Below are 17,177 nucleotides of genomic sequence, written 5' to 3' on the forward strand. Positions count from 1 at the left end.
AATAATTTATATAACTAGTTGTGAGGTCAAGTGAAATGTGCATTTGTGGGAGGGTTTTTCTCTATGATATCACAGGGACCCCCGAATGAGAAGGGATAGTCACTCAGTTTTGTCATTTGGCAGCTAAAATGATTTTTATGTGCATAATTTGTTATGTGCATAAAAATGTGATTTTGATTTATATGAACTAAAGGATAATTCAGGGTATAGTTAAAAATGTACAGTTTGCCCTGCCCATGTGTGTGTAACCCTGACCCTCAAATATATTCTCACTGAGGTTAAAATGTGCTGGTTATCAGTTTTTTCCCCCTGAAAACTTAGTGGTTCCTGATAAGTGATAATTTTTAAGTAATGTATGAGTAGTGAAATTCCTGCAGTTTTTCTATTCATATTCTGATTTTTAAAAACTACTCTTAAACTCATCTGTTAAAGTTAAAAACAAATTGTTGGCCTTTTGTTAGTTCTTTTCCATAAGTGGGTTATAAATTAACTATAAAGGGCCCTCCACAGTTTTATTTTCAAAAATTTTATGGTGCTGGGGATTGAATCCAGGGCTTCTGAGCTATATCCCCAGTTTGTGAAGAATTCTAATTAATCCCCAAATTGGTAAATGTGGTATGAAGAAAAAATATTTTTTCATTTTCTTCCATGCAGAACAGTCAGATTCGCTAAAGTCTTTTTTTCATAAAGATTGTTCCATTGGAAAGGAAGAAACTACCTTAAAAAGTGAGTATAGTTGAATCCCTTTATGAGAGTAGCAGTATTTAGTTAATCGTACTTTTAAGAAATAACATGAGGTTTCATTTAGTTTAGAAATGACTACACTCAGTGATTTGTTCTTTAAAAAAAAAATGTACTGAAGCAAATTTGGGGTGTGCATACCTTAGATTGTTTTAAACAAAAAACACTCAGATTCACATGTATTAGTGAAAAGTCCTCTCCCTAGAAGTAGTTTGATTCAGGTTGCCTTTTAAACTTTAAGAGGTGTCTATCCTTGGCTGCTATCCTAGTTAGATATAATGGGGAGTACTTGTCATATACACTAAATACAAAAGGAAAATAAAGTAGAAATGGAAGATCTTGTGCATCTCAGTGTTTTCAGCATATATGTGAAGTCGTTTAGAACCTCAATTATTATGCTGGAGTTGAAGATTAGGGGCAGGGATGGTGTGATCATTCTAATACCCTTGGGTAGGCTAAGGATTCTTCTTTTAGGTATGTTTTTAAAGCCTTTTAAAAAACTGTTCTGGGAGGTGTTGCCTCTGACTAGATATCATTTGTCTTAAGTACAAGGATATGTGATCTTAAATTTGCATGTATTTTAATGTGAAATTTACACTTTAAGTACTGCTTTTGGAGAAAGCTGAGGGTGGTTGCTTAGATGAATATTTTTCTTTTGGTACTGAGGATTGAACCCCCAGGGATGTTACATCCCTAGCCCCTTCTCATTTTTGAGACAGGATATCTCCAAGTTGCTTTGTACCTCACTCAGTTTCAGAGTGCTAAATTTGAGGCTGGCTTCAAATTTCTGCTCATCCAGCCTTAGCCTCCCAAATCTCTTGATTTCAGGTGAGCACCACTACACCCTGGTTAAAGGAATGTATTAAAAAGTATTACAGGTGAAGCTTAGGTAAGCAAAAGAACTGAAGAATAATGAAACAAGCTGTGGTTAAGTCAAAAGCAGCTGATGATTTTTAATTTTTGTATTCTGGATCTTCATAGATAATAGTCATTCTTTCTAGGCAGGTTCCAACACTTAATTATGCAGATGTCGACAGAAGATTTTTGTTTGTTATTTGACCAGGGTTTTAGAACAGAAGAGTGTCTATCAAGTTGCTGGGTTAATTAAAATTTACACTTGGATTTGGAAATTGTGCCATTTTTGTCATATGCAGGCATACTCATGCCTTTTTGGAGGTAATTCTCTGAACTATGTTTATAATTATACTAAGGATAAATAAATGGATAACTGGATACATTGTATCGAGCCCTTTGCCAGTCAGATGGTTAATGTTATTGGAAATTACAGTAAACGAAGATTACTTTGTTTTGGTACCAGGGATTAAACTCAGGGATTAAATTTAGGCATTGAGGCACAACTCCAGCCTCCCCCAGCCCCCTATTTTGGTTTTTAGATTGTAAGATAGGTGCTGAATTGCTGAAGCTGATTTTGAACTTGCAACCCTCCTGCCAGTGTGTACCACTGCTTCCTGGCTGGAAAATTACTTGAATTTTCTATAAGTCTTTTCTATTAAGTCTTCTTGAAACTTAGAAATGGATAGGATATTTGTTTTGTTAGTAAGTCTCACTCTGGATTCTTAAAATGTTTTCTTTTTTAAAAAAAATATTGATGTGAATGTACTACTTTAAGAATTTCAGTTCCTTATTAGGTTGTGTGTTTGAATGGACTGTAGTTTGCTCAGAACCCATTATTAACCTATGGTAATATTGGGTTTTATTTTAGGTACTGCTGTAATAAAGCAGTGACTGTGATATGCTCTAGTCAGATTTTTGGCAAGTGGCATTAACTTGAAACTGCCCTCTGCTGGTCCATGTATTGAACAAGAGAAAATTGCCACGTTAATAGTCAGAATTTAAAATCTATGAATAATTTCCTGTGGTTCAACCTAATTGCACATTTTAAGTATGAAATTCAGTAGAGCCTAGGCATCCAGAAAACTTCTGATTACTGGATGATGGAGATACATATAATCTGTAGGAAAACCTTGTTTTTAAAGAGAGTCAGGTTCTTCTGCTGTTCCTAAAATAGGGGCTTGAGAAGTCCACTGGGAATAACTAATGCAGTTTTATAATTTACCATATTCCATTTGTCTTGTTTCCTCCTCAGATTCAAATAGATGTTATAAGTTAATAGTACACAGTTGGGAAACTACTATTTTAGTTTTGCCTATTTTTTTTTTCCTCTGCCTCCAAGGAAAGCTAGACTGACTAGTTGGTGTTTCCAGGGCCGTTTCAATATTAAGTTTAGTCTAATCATGTGTCACAGAGTGTAACATTAACCATATGTCTTGTATTCTCATAAAGAGTATGCTGAATTAAAATGATGTGTTTTACATGTATCCATTCCCAGGCATTTCCAATTAGGTAAGACTGCTACCTAAAGATGGCCAAAATACGTTTTCTATCTTCCTAGCTCTTAAATGCCCCACTATTAAATGCACTAAATAGCTTGAATTTCTATTTCAGTGTTTTTTTTTTGTTTTGTTTTGTTTTTTGTTAACCTCGGGTAAAATATTTTCTGCACTTTACCTTTTTTAAAAATTTTTACACTTAATTATAAAATGCAGCTACTACTTTTATAGATTAGGGACCATTTTCATAAAAATAATTTCAGTAGTTTTTCTAAACAAAATTTATACTTGTTGCCTGGGGCTTATATTACAAATCATATGAGGTTTATCTTTCAAATGACTTGCTGTTTTCTAGGGGGAACAAAAGTGTTAACATGTACCAGGTTATACCATAATACTGGACTGTTACCTTATTGTGCTCAGATATAATAGGTTAACAGGATAGAAGCACTACTTATATTCTGTTTCTAAGGCAACAGTAGGCCCTGAGCATAAAAACAGCACTGTGCATAACTTGCAACAACTAAAAGCAGAGCTTAGCTCATTTATGTTTCTTGGTACTCAAGGTTACTCAGTTCATACTTTACACAATCTAGCATTTTAGTTTTTTTTTTTTAAACTTAAACCTCAGATTTCTTCCTATAGTACACTTTTTGAGCCAACCTCTGACTTCTCCACAGAAATAATATGTTGGGAGGGTTGTTTGTGCTTGATGCATGCTATATTTTATATACATACAAAAAGCCTTTCATAGGCTTTTGCAGAATGCTTTTGGTAGGTCAGCTCTCAGAGTTGAAGTAGAACTCCGTGTTCTATCCTATAATGCTTAACCATGAATGAATGAAGCATGGTGCTGCAGTGCATTTTATTTTTAAATATTTCTAATGTAAGGTTTTTACGGTAGAGCATACATTTTCAGTGTTGAACGCAGTATAGCACTTCAGTATGGCAGTTAACATATTTAGGCTTTTGCCTTATGTTAAGGTAGCTGCTAAATTTTTTGTAATCGTCAGTGATTTTGCTTCTAGTTTTCTATATCCTCCTGTTTTAATAAGAAATTACGAATGACAGAAAACCATTTAAAAAATGTGATGAGCTGAATGTACAGGTATGGTGCTTATATGCGACCTGTTTTTCATAAAAGTGTTCTCAAATATTTGTGGAATGACATGTGTCCTCTGGAATAGTGGTCTGCATGACTTTTTATTCAAGTACTTCCATAAGTCCTATCAGTTGCAAAATACTTACAGGCAAGACAATTTTGTTAAAACAGCGAGGAAAGAGGTTCTAAGGCCATTCATAGCCCACTTTCATTACCAAAAAAGAAAAGCAGCTTAGTACTTACCTCCTAATGATGTCAACACTGAAAAAAGTGAAAAAAGTGTAAGGGACACACAATCCTTCCTGTGTCAGGTCTGTTAAGGTTGTGGATAGTAATTTCCCCAAAATATTTATTGAGAGTAACTAGAGTACCAAGTTATTAATGAATATAGTGAACTGGATGGGACACCCAGAGGTTAATTCTACTTGGACTAGCTGTGTAATCTCAAAAAAATTATCTCAGGTTTTTGTTTCCTCAGCCATAAAATGAGGAATCCTCAACCGTTTTCAAGTTGGCCATTTATCCTTCATTTTACAGATGAGAAAGTATGAGCCCTCAGTAGAGAACACTTGCTGAAAGACATATAGCAATGATTACAAATATCGGATTTGAATTCTGCATCTTGTTTTCTTTAAGGGTGTTTTATCATACTTTCTTGGGAAGACAAGGATAGGTGGTTTCAGAGTGAAACAAGGGCCTTCCTGCCAGTGAGCTATACGCCAGTCCCTTCCTCTCAAAATCTATAAACATCAATTGGCAAGGAAAAAGGTCTCAAAATAGGTTTTTAAGGACAAGTACTAGACTCATCTTGGTATAACTAAGGTAAATATGTTTGGGTTATTGGAATTGTGGTATCACAGTACTGAGTATAAGTGCATGGAACTCTTGATCTGCGAAAGATTTGCCTTTGGCATTTATCTATTATACATAACAGTGACAATGCTTTAGCACAATGCTAGCAGATTTTAAAGATTCTAGTATTTTATATGAAAATACCAATTAGAAAAACTTTGTTTCAGTCACATTTGAATCAAATTACCCATTATGGTCTACAGCCCTCACAAATGTTATTTAAAACATTTTTTGCTTATAGCTTTCAATTAAGTATGAGTTCTTCTACTTGAAAATGGTAAGCCTAGAGAAAATAAACGTATGAAAGAAAATTGAGGTCTGTTCCTTAGTATTAAAGTAGTTTCTTAATACCTGTGGTAAAAAAACAGGTATGCTATTTTGTATTAAACACTTGAAAGTATTTGTATCTACTATATTAAGTCTGTCTTTTTTTATAGTTAATGCTTGATTGCCTGTGGGCATATTATCACACTATTTGTGGAAAATGGACTGATACTGTCTCCTCTTTAAGCTCTTCTTCATGGAAAGTTTATTAGTCCAGATAACTGAAATAAAAGGTTAGTAAGCCATAACACAGCCAGTCTTCTTTATTAGTGGATTCCTTATTTGTGAATTCACATACTCACTGAAATTTATAACTTCTAAATCAATATATCTGTGACTTTGTCATTTTTGAACATTTGCAGAGTGGCAAAAAACGGAATTACATCATGCATTGAAACAAGGCAGTCTTGTGCATACTTTTTTCAGCTCTCATACTTTGTGGGTGTGTTTTTTTTTTTTTTTTATTGTTTTTGGTGATTTCTCTAAGATGGCTCACAACCATAGCAGTGAAGCCTTATCTAGTTTTCCTAAAAGCAAAAAAAGGCTATCATATGCCAAGTGAGTTATATAGTGCCATTGAGTGAGTTCAATATTAATAAAGCAAAAATATAAAATAGGGTGTCTTGAAATAGAAACATAAATAAAACAAGTTTATGTATTGATCGGTTTGTGTAATATGACCAGAGACTTTAAAAGGAGCCTGTATTTCCCCTAGTAACAAATGGTTTAGAGTTTAGTAATTATGTTCACAATGACTTAAAAGAATGCAAGTGCTGTGAATACAAAAGGACTGAAAGTATCTTTATCCCCACCCCCACCCTTTGACACAAAGCCTTAGAAGCCAGTTCCTCCTTATAACCTACAGATTTCATCAGATAAGGATACAGGGAGGAAAGTAAACCAAAGAGCTATTTCAGCACTAAATTTGGTTACTGTCCCAATTGTCACCCTCAAAACCTTTGTCTTCTACATTAAAGAACTTTACAATGACTTTGGTAAATTTAGATAGAAATTATTGAGGATCACTGGCTAGTTTACTATAGATGTTTTATACGGGTTAAGACCCTTTCATATTTTGTCAGACTGTTAAATGTCTGCCGTGAAATGTCATTGAAATTAGTGTATAAATTCTAAATAGTCCAAGACCTACAATATTTTGACACTTGAGTGAATTTCATTTTCACTAATGATGTTTAAACTTGATTATAAATATAAAAAATCTGGATTATGTAAAAAAGAAAAGGGATAATTGATCAATGGTCAGTATGTCTTTAAGAAACTAGCTGTATACTGTATAAATAATTCTGATTAAAAACAAACCTGTACTCAGAAATCTTTCATATTTTCATAGTTTTACATACCTAGGACATTTCTTAGGTCAGAGCTGTGGCTAAATTAAGAATTCAAGTAGGCCAGTAGTATCTTGAGTAGTTTTTCCTCAAAGGTAGTAAGAATTACCTGCTTCAACAGTTTGTGTGCAACTCCATAATATTTTAGTCCCCCATTAGACTGGCTGTTTTAGAGCAAGAACTGTGCCTTAAGAGCACATATGGGCACCATATGTGCAAATAATAAATGAGTAATGAATAATAATGTTTCTCCTAACATCACATGTATCTTTCTGTAATTATTGAATATTAATCTGTAAACACTGTAGTCTGATTTTAAAAATCCTCAAATTTGAAATTATACCAAGGCTTTTATTTTAGCTTGTGGTTAATCATTTTTTAAAAATTGGAGCTCTGAGGAGTTTTATTATAAAAAAAAAATCAGTACTCATATACATAAATTAATGAGCGTAAAATCCATCATACATTTACTTCATTTTTTAGCTTGACCTTCTAATAAATCTTTAGCTTCATTGATTTTGGCTGCTATGTAAGGAGATCCTCCTACAGGAAGAAAGAAAAAAGAAATAGTTATAAAACAGGCTTTAAACTTCTATTCAGTAAAGTTATACTGTGACTGCATCTTGATCATCAAATACTTAATATAGATGACCAGTGGTCAATGAAATAATTCCTCTGAGATTTCCACAGAAATATGCTTAAAAACTGATAGGGTTTTTAGCATGGTACCAGGGATTGAACCCAGGGACACTTTACCACTAGGCACATTCCCAGCCCTTTTGTGGCTCCTAACTTGCAGTCCTGCCTCAGCCTCATGAGCCACTGGGATTATAAGTGTGTAATACCATGCCTGGCTGTGTGTTTGCTTTTGAAATCCTATAAACCTACTTATCAGGAGTGAGCATCATTTTTATATCCTCAAAGGTTCTGTGTTGGAAGGACCCCAGTTTACTTCACATCCTTCCTTCTGTCCTCTATGGTTTTTCTAACAACTGACCTTTCAAGATGTCCTCTATAGCTGCTGTACTGCTATTCTGTTGGGGCTGTATGGATCGAAGACCACCAAACACTGTTAACAGGAAACTTTGTAGGCCACCCCACGCCCCCAAACCTAGTCGGATCTGTGACCATCATTAGTAGCATTCTCATTTCATCACAGTTATAGATATCAAAACACTGTTCATGAGCAAATTCAGGCATTTCAACAGCCAAGAATTATAAAATTTGTCAGCCCTGTGTAGTACATACCTGTAATCCTAGCTATTTGGGAATTTGAGGAATTTGTAAACTCTAGGCCAGTTGGAGCAACTTAGACCATGTCCCAAAATAAAAATGGGTGGGTTATCAATTCAGTGATAAAATTACCTTAGGTTCAACCCCCAATCAGGGAGAGGGGAGGTTGGGTCACTCCAACACATTAAAGTGATTACTTACCTTTATCTGGGTGATTTAAAAGCATAATTCGTCGATGAGCATCTCTAATTTTTGCTTTATTGGCTGTAGGGCTGATCAAAAGAGGAAAAGATATCATTTCAGTCTACTTCTGGATGATGTAAAAAAATGTATATGAGGGCTAACTAAATGAAACTACAGTAAATGAACAAAACACTATGAAAAGTTCCTTTGCATCCTCAACACAAAAACTGCACTTTCACAAATGCATTTCTCTCTCTCTCACACTTTTTACAACGACCCTTTTATGAGGACAGGAAGACAGGTTTTCATCACTAAAACATCTTAAGTTACAGAGAGCAAGTTTATGCTAATCTGTAAGGTTTCTTTCAGTAAATTGCTGCTTTCCCAGGGTGCTTTTCTCATTTGGCAGGAGTGTCCAGACATTAAAAACACATGGATGGAGCAGCAAGGTTCTACTGACACAAATCAATTCTCCAGGGATAAAATTCTCTAGAGTTGTAAAAAAAGCAAACATGAGGGATGTTTACCTTACACCTAGTATTAATGCTGCTTCCCGTTTTGTCATTTTGGTTTCAAACCCACCTCTGTAGTAGCCACCACTGAAGGCCTGAAAGAGGAAATGCATTCATAAGGAAAAACAAACTGTTTCTTAAAAAAGCAAAGTCTAAAGAGTCTGTCCACAGAGTTAGATGAAAACTTGACATTTCAGAGAATAATTTCCAGTTATTTCAGATTAATTAGTAGCAAAAAACATTTAAGTGACACAAATATGGGATATGTCAAAGGAATATGTATTAATGCTAGTTGTTTGAGAAGTAAAGGGAGGACCATTCCCAGAAAGATAAAAATTCTGATCAATATGGTTTAAAATAGAAGTACATTAAGAAGAGGATTTGGATGGAGAAGGTGGGGGGCATACTGGAGTTTGAACCCAGGGATGTTATAAGCTATAATTACCAGTCCTTTTAAAATTTCATTTTAGATAGGATCTTATTAAGCTGCCCAGGCTGGGCTTCAACTTGCAATGCTCCTCCATTAGTGTCCCAAGTATCTGGGATTAGAGCTGTGTGCCACCACACACAGCTGGTTGGAGATCTTTTGAGATAAAGGAGTCCTAATAGATTAAATAGATAGATATGCCCTGTTAGAACCAAGGTCACACACTTAAGAATGGATCACTTTCAGTCCCTCTGTGCTTGTGATGCAGAGATGAAGGCAAAAATGTAATGATGTAAAAAAGCAAAGTGGTAATTAACTTTCATAATAATAGAATTACACATGCCCCAACAGACAACATTTGATTTCTTAGTGTAGCACAATTACAAAGTTTGCAACTACTACACCCTTTATAGGAAGCAAGAGAAGGGGTCCAAAGTCATATTCTGACTTCGTGGGTGTTTGGAAATTCTCCCTTCAAACTATGGTTCTACACTTCAAACATAGGCAGCAAAGTTAGCAAAAGCACAAAAAATGTTTAGTAAGTCTTACAGATTTTGGTAGACTTTGAAAAACTTGTTTTACTTGAGGCTCCATGTGCTTCATGGCTTGTAAAACATAACGGCCTAAAACCAAAAGTAACAGGATAAGTAAGTAAATCCCTAGTCTCCCTACTTCACTTTCATCCCCAAACCAAAAACAAACCTGCAAATCCTGCAGCAGCAATGGTCAGTCCAACTGCTACCACTGTACTGGCCTGGTAAGGGGGAAGAAAATGAAAGCATTTACTTTTCCAATTCCTACCCTTATCATACCCATTTCCCCATCCTAACTCGGTACAAGTTTCATTTCAATGGGAGAAGCAATCTTTTAAGGTGAATATATTCTATTCAATGGACCTATAATACTATAACTTTTATAATAGATGCATTACAAAGGTATCATTTTTCACTATGTAAATATCGGAGGGTAAGTTGATCTGTTATTTACCTCTACAACAGTATTATTTACCTTTACAACAGTGAAAAGAATGATTCCCTTCCTTTGAAAGCTTATTTCAATGAAGTTTAAAGTTCAATCATGACAGTGAAATAAAACTGATAGAGGGGCTGGGGTGGTGGCTCAGTTTGTGCAAGGCCCTGTGTTCGATCCTCAGCACCATATAAAAATAAAGGTTAAAAAAAAAGTGATAGAAAAAGTAAAACTGTTTATAAAGGGAGTTTTGAATACTAAAAATGTAGGTTTAAATAGGCAAAGAGACTTTCAGAGTGCCTTTGACACTGTCCTGCCTCGTAAGAATAGAGAAGCCCAAATATTTTCGGGAAGCAAGGAAAATGAATTTTTGTCAGTAGGACCTAGAAAGGAAGGACAGAGCAAAGTGAAGCAAATAGCGGGAGGATGTATTCGATAATATTAAATGCATTTCTACTAATCTCCAAATTGACGGTAGTATCTGACTTGAGAATTCAAGAAACGCCTTCCTGCCCAGAGCTCAGGGACCACGGACCAAGGCTGGCGTCCCCTACCCAAAGACAGTATAAGAACACAAAATCCACGAGGGGTGCGCCAACGATTTTGTGTCCTGGAGGCTGACACTCCGGGGACCTAAACCTCCCGCCAACAGACGCACTAGGGAGCACAACTTTGCTCCACTCTTCCGAGGCCAGGAGCTGAGGCTCAGGCCTGGGCAGGAGATTTCCCGGGAGAACAAAGGTTGAACTCACCATGGCTCAGCTCGGCTTCCCTGCTTCCACCAGGAGCGCGGTTCATCCCAGTCCAGAAGACAAGGTCACCACCATAAGCCTTTACCCGAAAGAGACGCAATCACCGAAGCAACCTCAAGTTCTCAAGTCCAGAAGCCCTGTGAAATACGGCAGTAGCGGCCGCCAACTAGGTCGGAAAACTGTCGTAAAAGTAAGCGCAAAGCAGGATGTAAGGTCCCTCAAGCAGTGGGCGGGCGGAAACCGAGACTTCGGGTTAGTTGAAGGGTGGACAGATAACCTGGGCTAAGGGTGGGACTTAAGGGTGTCGTTTGTCCTTTGCTCCAAGACTGTTGGGATTTGGAAATTCTTGTCAGGAGGGCATGGGTTCTGGAAGAGTGAATAAATAGTGGGAAACCTTACTCAAAAAGAGTTTCTTTTCCTACGTATTACATTGCGATGCTATTTACGAGATTTTTTTAAAAACCAAAACTCTGTCAAAGGTTGTGACTACACCTAAACATGCTGTGATAGATTCCACCACGAATCTAAATAAATATGTAACAACCTTGTGTAGCAAACCACATGTCCCAGAACACCAAACAAATTTTACTGTTTCAAGTGTTGCTTAAGATGCGACTTGACAGCACTTTCTGTGAATGGACTTTTATTTGTGGAATATGATTACTACTTCATAGACAGTTAATAGCTGATGCGGGATCTCAAATTCCTACACCTGAAAAGTTGTACTTAAAATTCCTCTCCCTGTCCCCTAAATAGAATGTAGGGTTGATTTTTGTCCTTTTTAGGGCATCAGTTTCGTATATCTCTAATTAAAAGGAGAAAAATAATAAAGGCAATAATGGAAGTTTACAATGCAATATTTGATGACTAATATAAATTTGTAGTTGCTTACCACTTAGAACTTATAGAATATTAGAGCTGGGTTGTAACTCAGTGGTTACAACCCTGCATGCACGCCTAAGGCCTGGGTTTAATCCTCAGCACCACATAAAAATAAATAAATAAAAATAAAGATATTGTGTCCATCTACAACTAAAAAATTTTTTAAAAAGAACAGAGTGTTAAAAATATTCATAGTGCAATTCTGTTTTGATAAGTTGGTTGGTTTATTAGGCAAATATGCAAGTAAGTTGGCTTTCTTTTCTTCATCTATATAAACAGTTTGCATTTGGATCTCTAAGAACTCTTCTGACCCTAAGATTTTCTCATTTATTGTCAATACATGATTTCAGGTGATATCCAGCACTGAGACACTAGTTTGAAGTGTACATCTTTTCCCCTGCTCTTTTATGTAATTTTTTGGGGGAGGGTGCTGGGGATTGAACTCATGGGCCCTCAATCATTGGTCCACATCTTCAGCCCTATTTATTTCATTTAGAGACAGAATTTCACTGAGTTGCTTAGAGCCTTGCCTTTGCTAAGGCTGGCTTTGAACTTGTGATCCTCCTACCTCATCTTCCTGACTCACTGGGATTTTTTAACGTAATTTTTAACCCAACAGTTGCAAAAGAATTAATCAATGGAGGCTTAAGACTTTGGTACCAAATTGGCTGAAACAAACTAGAATGCTATCTGGAAATTTGTATTATGCATATTTTCAAGTGTACAAACTATGGCATGTGGTTTGTGTGAGAAACAGCTTTCCACACGCTAGCCTCTAAAAATGAGATAGATAATACAGCAACACACTTTGTTGAGGTGATCAGATCCTGATTCTGTCCTTACTTCTTTGAATTGGACAAGTTATTTCTGACTGAGTTTTTCATGTGTAAAGCAAGGACAGTGATGATTACTTTGCCATTTTTTTTGTGAGCTTGGAGATTATGTACATGATGTGCCTTGCACATAGTCATCACTTAGCCTGGTACCTTATTATTATGAGACAAGCCACAGTATAAATTGGTATGCAAGGCTTTCCTAATATTTCTCATGACACCTCACTTAAGGATCCAAATTGGTAAATATCTTTCCTACCTGCTAAAATCATAGAAATAGGCTTTAAAAACAATTTTCAAATATATCCCTTAACTGATGAAAAATCATACCTTGCTATTTCTAACTAGTGACTGTCAGCATTTCTTGTTTTGTTTATGAGTCATTTCCATGTGGTAGGCTAACTTTTGAAATTTCACTCTAATCTGTCTTCATCTCATCCTGCTTGGTGTGTAAAATCTCTTTCTACTCCTCTCTTAAAGGATACATGTTGAGGTATGTATAATCCAGAATCATCTCTCCTTCTAAGGACTCTTAATCATAGCATCAAAGAAAATGTTCACAGGTTTCAGGTATTAGGACTTTGAAGGCCATTGTTTACTACAGAGAAGAAGAGGGAAAAAAGAAAGAAAGAGGGATAGCAGGAAAAAGAGATGAAAACTGTAATCTCAGGGGATTGGGAGAAGGATGCAGGAAAATCACAAGTTCAAGGCCAGCCGTAGCAATTTAGAATAAGTAATTTAGAAACTTGCCTTAGAACTCTGTCTCAAAATAAAATGTAAAAGGGATGGGGATGTGACTCAGTGTTTGAGAGTCCATGGGTTCAATATCCAGTACCCTCCCCCACCCCTCAAAAAAAAAAAAAAGAAGAGGAAAGAACTTGAGCATGTGTACTCAATTTTTCTGACTTGTTAGGCAAGTAACTTCTTGAGGAATGAGAGGGATTAGCTGAGAGTTTTCTTCTTGCATTATGGCTTTCAAACATGTTTTGATTATGTAAGAAGTACATTTTACATTATGACCACGAGAACAAATACATACTGGTGTGAGGATGTGCATGTGTATGCACACACAGAAAAATTCCCATAATTGAAATTTGTGTCTTATGAGACAATACCCTAATTTCATGAGATATGTGCTGGCCTTCTCTTATTTTTTTATTAGAGCTTTGTGTTTATACATAGTAGTTGGGGTCATCCTGACAAACTCATACATGCATAGAAACCAGTTTCACTTTCTGTCCTTTCCCCTCCTGCCCCCTTCTCCTTTTTCTATTCTACTAAACTTCCTTTCATTCAACTATTAATTTGTATTTGATTGGATCTTTATCTTTTTCTTTCCTTACCCTTTCCTTCATTTTACTTTAGCTTCCGCATATGAGAGAAAAATTGGAGCTTTGAGTTTCTGAATTTAGCTAATTTCAGTTAGCATGATATTCTCCATTTCCATCCATTTACTAGCAAATGCCATAATTTCATTGTTTTTTTATGGCTGAGTAGAACTCCATTCTGTGTGTGTTATGTGTTTATATATTATAACTTCTTAATCCATTTATCTATTGATGGACAACTGAGTTGCTTCCATAATTTAGCTATTGTGAATTGTGCTGCTAAAAACATTGATGTGGCATGTCACTGTAGCATGACGATTTTAGATCTTTGGGGAATATACCCAGGGATACCTGGATCACATGGTGGTTCCATCCCTAGTTTTTTGAGGAATCTCCAAATTGCTTTCCAGGGTGGTTGTCCCACCAACAATGTAAAGTATTCCTTTCTCTCCATACCTTGCCAGTATTTATTCTTGATCATTGCCACTATGATTGAAGTAAGATGAAATGTTAGTGTAGTTTTGATTCATATTTTCTTGATTGATTGCTAGAGATGTTTTTTGAGTTCTTTGTATATTCTGCATTTAATCCCTTGTTGGCGGAGTAGCTGACCAAGAGTTTCTCCCATTCTCTTGGCTCTCTCTTAATCATTTCCTTAGCTGTGCACGTCCCATTTATTGATTGTTGGTTTTATTTCTTATACTTTGAGTGTCTTAGTAAGGAAGTCTGTGACAGCACCTATATGATGGAGTGTTAACCTTTATTTTCTTTTAGCAGTTGTAAGATTTCTGATCTAATTTCCTAATTCTGACCCATTTTTGATTTGACTTTTGTGCAGGGTGAAAGTTAGGGGTCTAATTTCATTTTTCTACATATAGCTATCCAGTTTTCCCAGCACCATTTGTTAAAAGGCTAGCTTTTCTCCAAGATATATTTTTGGTCTTCTGTATTTTATAAAAACAAAATACTAGGAAACCTGTTAAGTTCATAGCCAACTTGAAATTTGACTTGAAATTTGGAAGGCACCTCTGTACAAATATCCACAAATGGAAAATGTAATGCCAGGCAAATATTTTCCCTCCTTAAAAACTATATGCCAGTGTTGGGGATGTGGCTCAAGCCGTAGCACGCTCACCTGGCATGCGTGCGGCCTGGATTCGATCCTCAGCACCACATACAAAGAAAGATGTTGTGTCCGCCGAGAACTAAAAAATAAATATTAAAATTCTCTCTCTCTCTCTCTCTCTCTCTCTCAAAAAAAAATGTAAAAAAAACTATATGCCAGACATCACCTTACACAATTTCATTTCATCATGTGGAAATAACATTCATTTTTGTTTTTGTTTTTCAGATGAGGATATTTTACTGACATATTTTGTTTTTCCCTTCTCATCTCCTCTGTTTCTATCCTGCTCTGTGCCCTAGAAGAGCACAAATACTTAGGAAATGACTTTAATGGACTGAATCAATGATCATTTTTGTCTTCTGGCTTGGTTAGCTCTATGATTAGAAGTTCAGAAGATAGGAAGAAAGTGAGTTCATGATCTTTATTTCTCCATCTCCCTTCCTAGCAGTTGCCTTAGGCTGAGTGAATTTGTCCATTGAAGACTACAGCTCCTTCTGTGTGTAGGTTCTGGTAATTACTCCAAGCCCTTGCTCCTCAGATTCCTCTGGCTTGTGTTATTAGGCACAGGACATTTCATCATTGTTTGCCAGTGAAAACAGTCCAGGCCTTTGAAAACAATCCCTTTATTCAATTCTCCATTTAGCTATGGTCTGAATGTTTGTTTCTCCAAAATTCATTCATTGAAACCTAATTACTACAGTGATGGTATTAGGAAATTGTGTCATGGGGAGGTGTTTAGATCATGAGAGCAAACCCATCATGAATAGCATTTATGTCCTTAAAAAAGTGGTCCACAGAGAGACCCTCACTCCTTCCACCATGTGAAGACCCAATGAGAAGATGTCATATATGAGTAAGAAAACTGACCCTTACCAAACATGGAATCTACTTTAATTTGTACTGAGATTGAGAAGATGGCTATCTATGCAGAAACAGGCTGTCACCAGACACTGAATCTGCCAGCACCTTGATCTTGAACTTCTCAATCTCCACAACTTTTGTAAATACATATCTGTTGTTTACAAGCTACACAGTCTGTGGCATTTTGTTATTGAAGCTCAAACAGACAGTGCACCATTTGTTTGAAGCAAGGATAGTGAGTTTTATACGAGGCTATTGCAATAACTGAAGTAGGAGATGATGGTAGCAATGAAGGTAATGAAGTGTCTGGATTCCTTCTTTTATTTTGAAGATATAGTTGATAGTTTGCTGATGGATGCAATATACTGTGTGAGAGAAAACAAAGGGATCTGCAGTGGCTACAAAGCTATTAGCGTCAGTAGCTAGAAGTGTAAGTTGTCACTTAAAAGTGTTAGAAAAACTCCAGAAAGAGCAGTCAGGGAATGGGAACTATTATCATGTTAAGTTTGAAATGACAACTAGATATCCAAAGAGTTTTGTCAAGTAGTTTTGTTAAAAAAGGTCTGGGAATCATCAGCCTCTATATAGTCACCAAGGCCACAGAACTGCTGAAACATGTATTGCATGAGTGGAGAGAGAAGAGGAATAAACGTTTTGGGTTATGTCCATGTATGGAATTTGAGAACATAAGGAAACCCCAGAAAATTACATTGAAAAGGGGTGGGCAGAAACCAGGTGAATATGGTTTCCTGGAAGCCTAGTGAAGAAAGTATTAAATGGAGGAAAGATTGATTAACTATGCCAGTGCTACCAATAATCAAATAAAAAAGACCAAAAATTGACTACTGGAGATCAATGTGATGTTTATGAGAAGTTCTCTGATATGAAGGGAAAAAAAGTCTTATTGTAGTAGTTTTAGGAAGCCATGATAAGAGATAGTGGAATACAGATTATAAGAATACAGATTATAAGAATTCAAAGAATCTTTGCTGAAAAGGAAACTAGAGAAATGGACAGTACCGAGAGGAGGAGGAGGTCGTAGAAGAGAGTTGGCTTTTTTGCATTTGGCACATTTTGCAAGGTGCCACTGAACTACATCCCCAGTCCTTTCATTTTTTTAAAAAAATTATTTACATATATATTTTTGATTAGTGATGGATGTTTATTTTATTCATTTATTTATATGTATTCCTGAGAATCAAACCCAGTGCCTCACACATGCTAGGCAAGTGCTCTACCACTGAGCCACAACCCCATCCCTTTTCATTTTTTTTTTAAACACAGGTTCTTGCTAAGTTATTGAGGCTCTCCTCTAATTTGTAATCCTGCCTCAGCCTTCCAGTTGCTGGAAT

At 36.2% G+C, this 17,177-nt stretch overlaps 1 protein-coding gene across 1 annotated transcript; it reads right to left on the reverse strand.

Moving 5' to 3' along the window:
- Nucleotides 1-7,049: 7,049 nt before the first annotated feature.
- On the reverse strand, nucleotides 7,050-10,957 carry Dnajc19 (DnaJ heat shock protein family (Hsp40) member C19). The gene is made up of 6 exons (XM_005330258.4): nucleotides 10,796-10,957; nucleotides 9,777-9,828; nucleotides 9,624-9,697; nucleotides 8,663-8,742; nucleotides 8,154-8,224; nucleotides 7,050-7,262 (listed from the first exon to the last, which is right to left on the reverse strand). Exons 1-6 carry the CDS (start codon nucleotides 10,796-10,798, stop codon nucleotides 7,192-7,194), a joined length of 351 nt encoding a protein of 116 aa, XP_005330315.1. The 5' UTR covers nucleotides 10,799-10,957; the 3' UTR covers nucleotides 7,050-7,191.
- Nucleotides 10,958-17,177: the final 6,220 nt, after the last annotated feature.

The sequence above is a fragment of the Ictidomys tridecemlineatus genome, chromosome 3 (genome assembly GCF_052094955.1).
Source record: "Ictidomys tridecemlineatus isolate mIctTri1 chromosome 3, mIctTri1.hap1, whole genome shotgun sequence".
In the NCBI taxonomy this organism is placed as follows: domain Eukaryota; kingdom Metazoa; phylum Chordata; class Mammalia; order Rodentia; family Sciuridae; genus Ictidomys; species Ictidomys tridecemlineatus.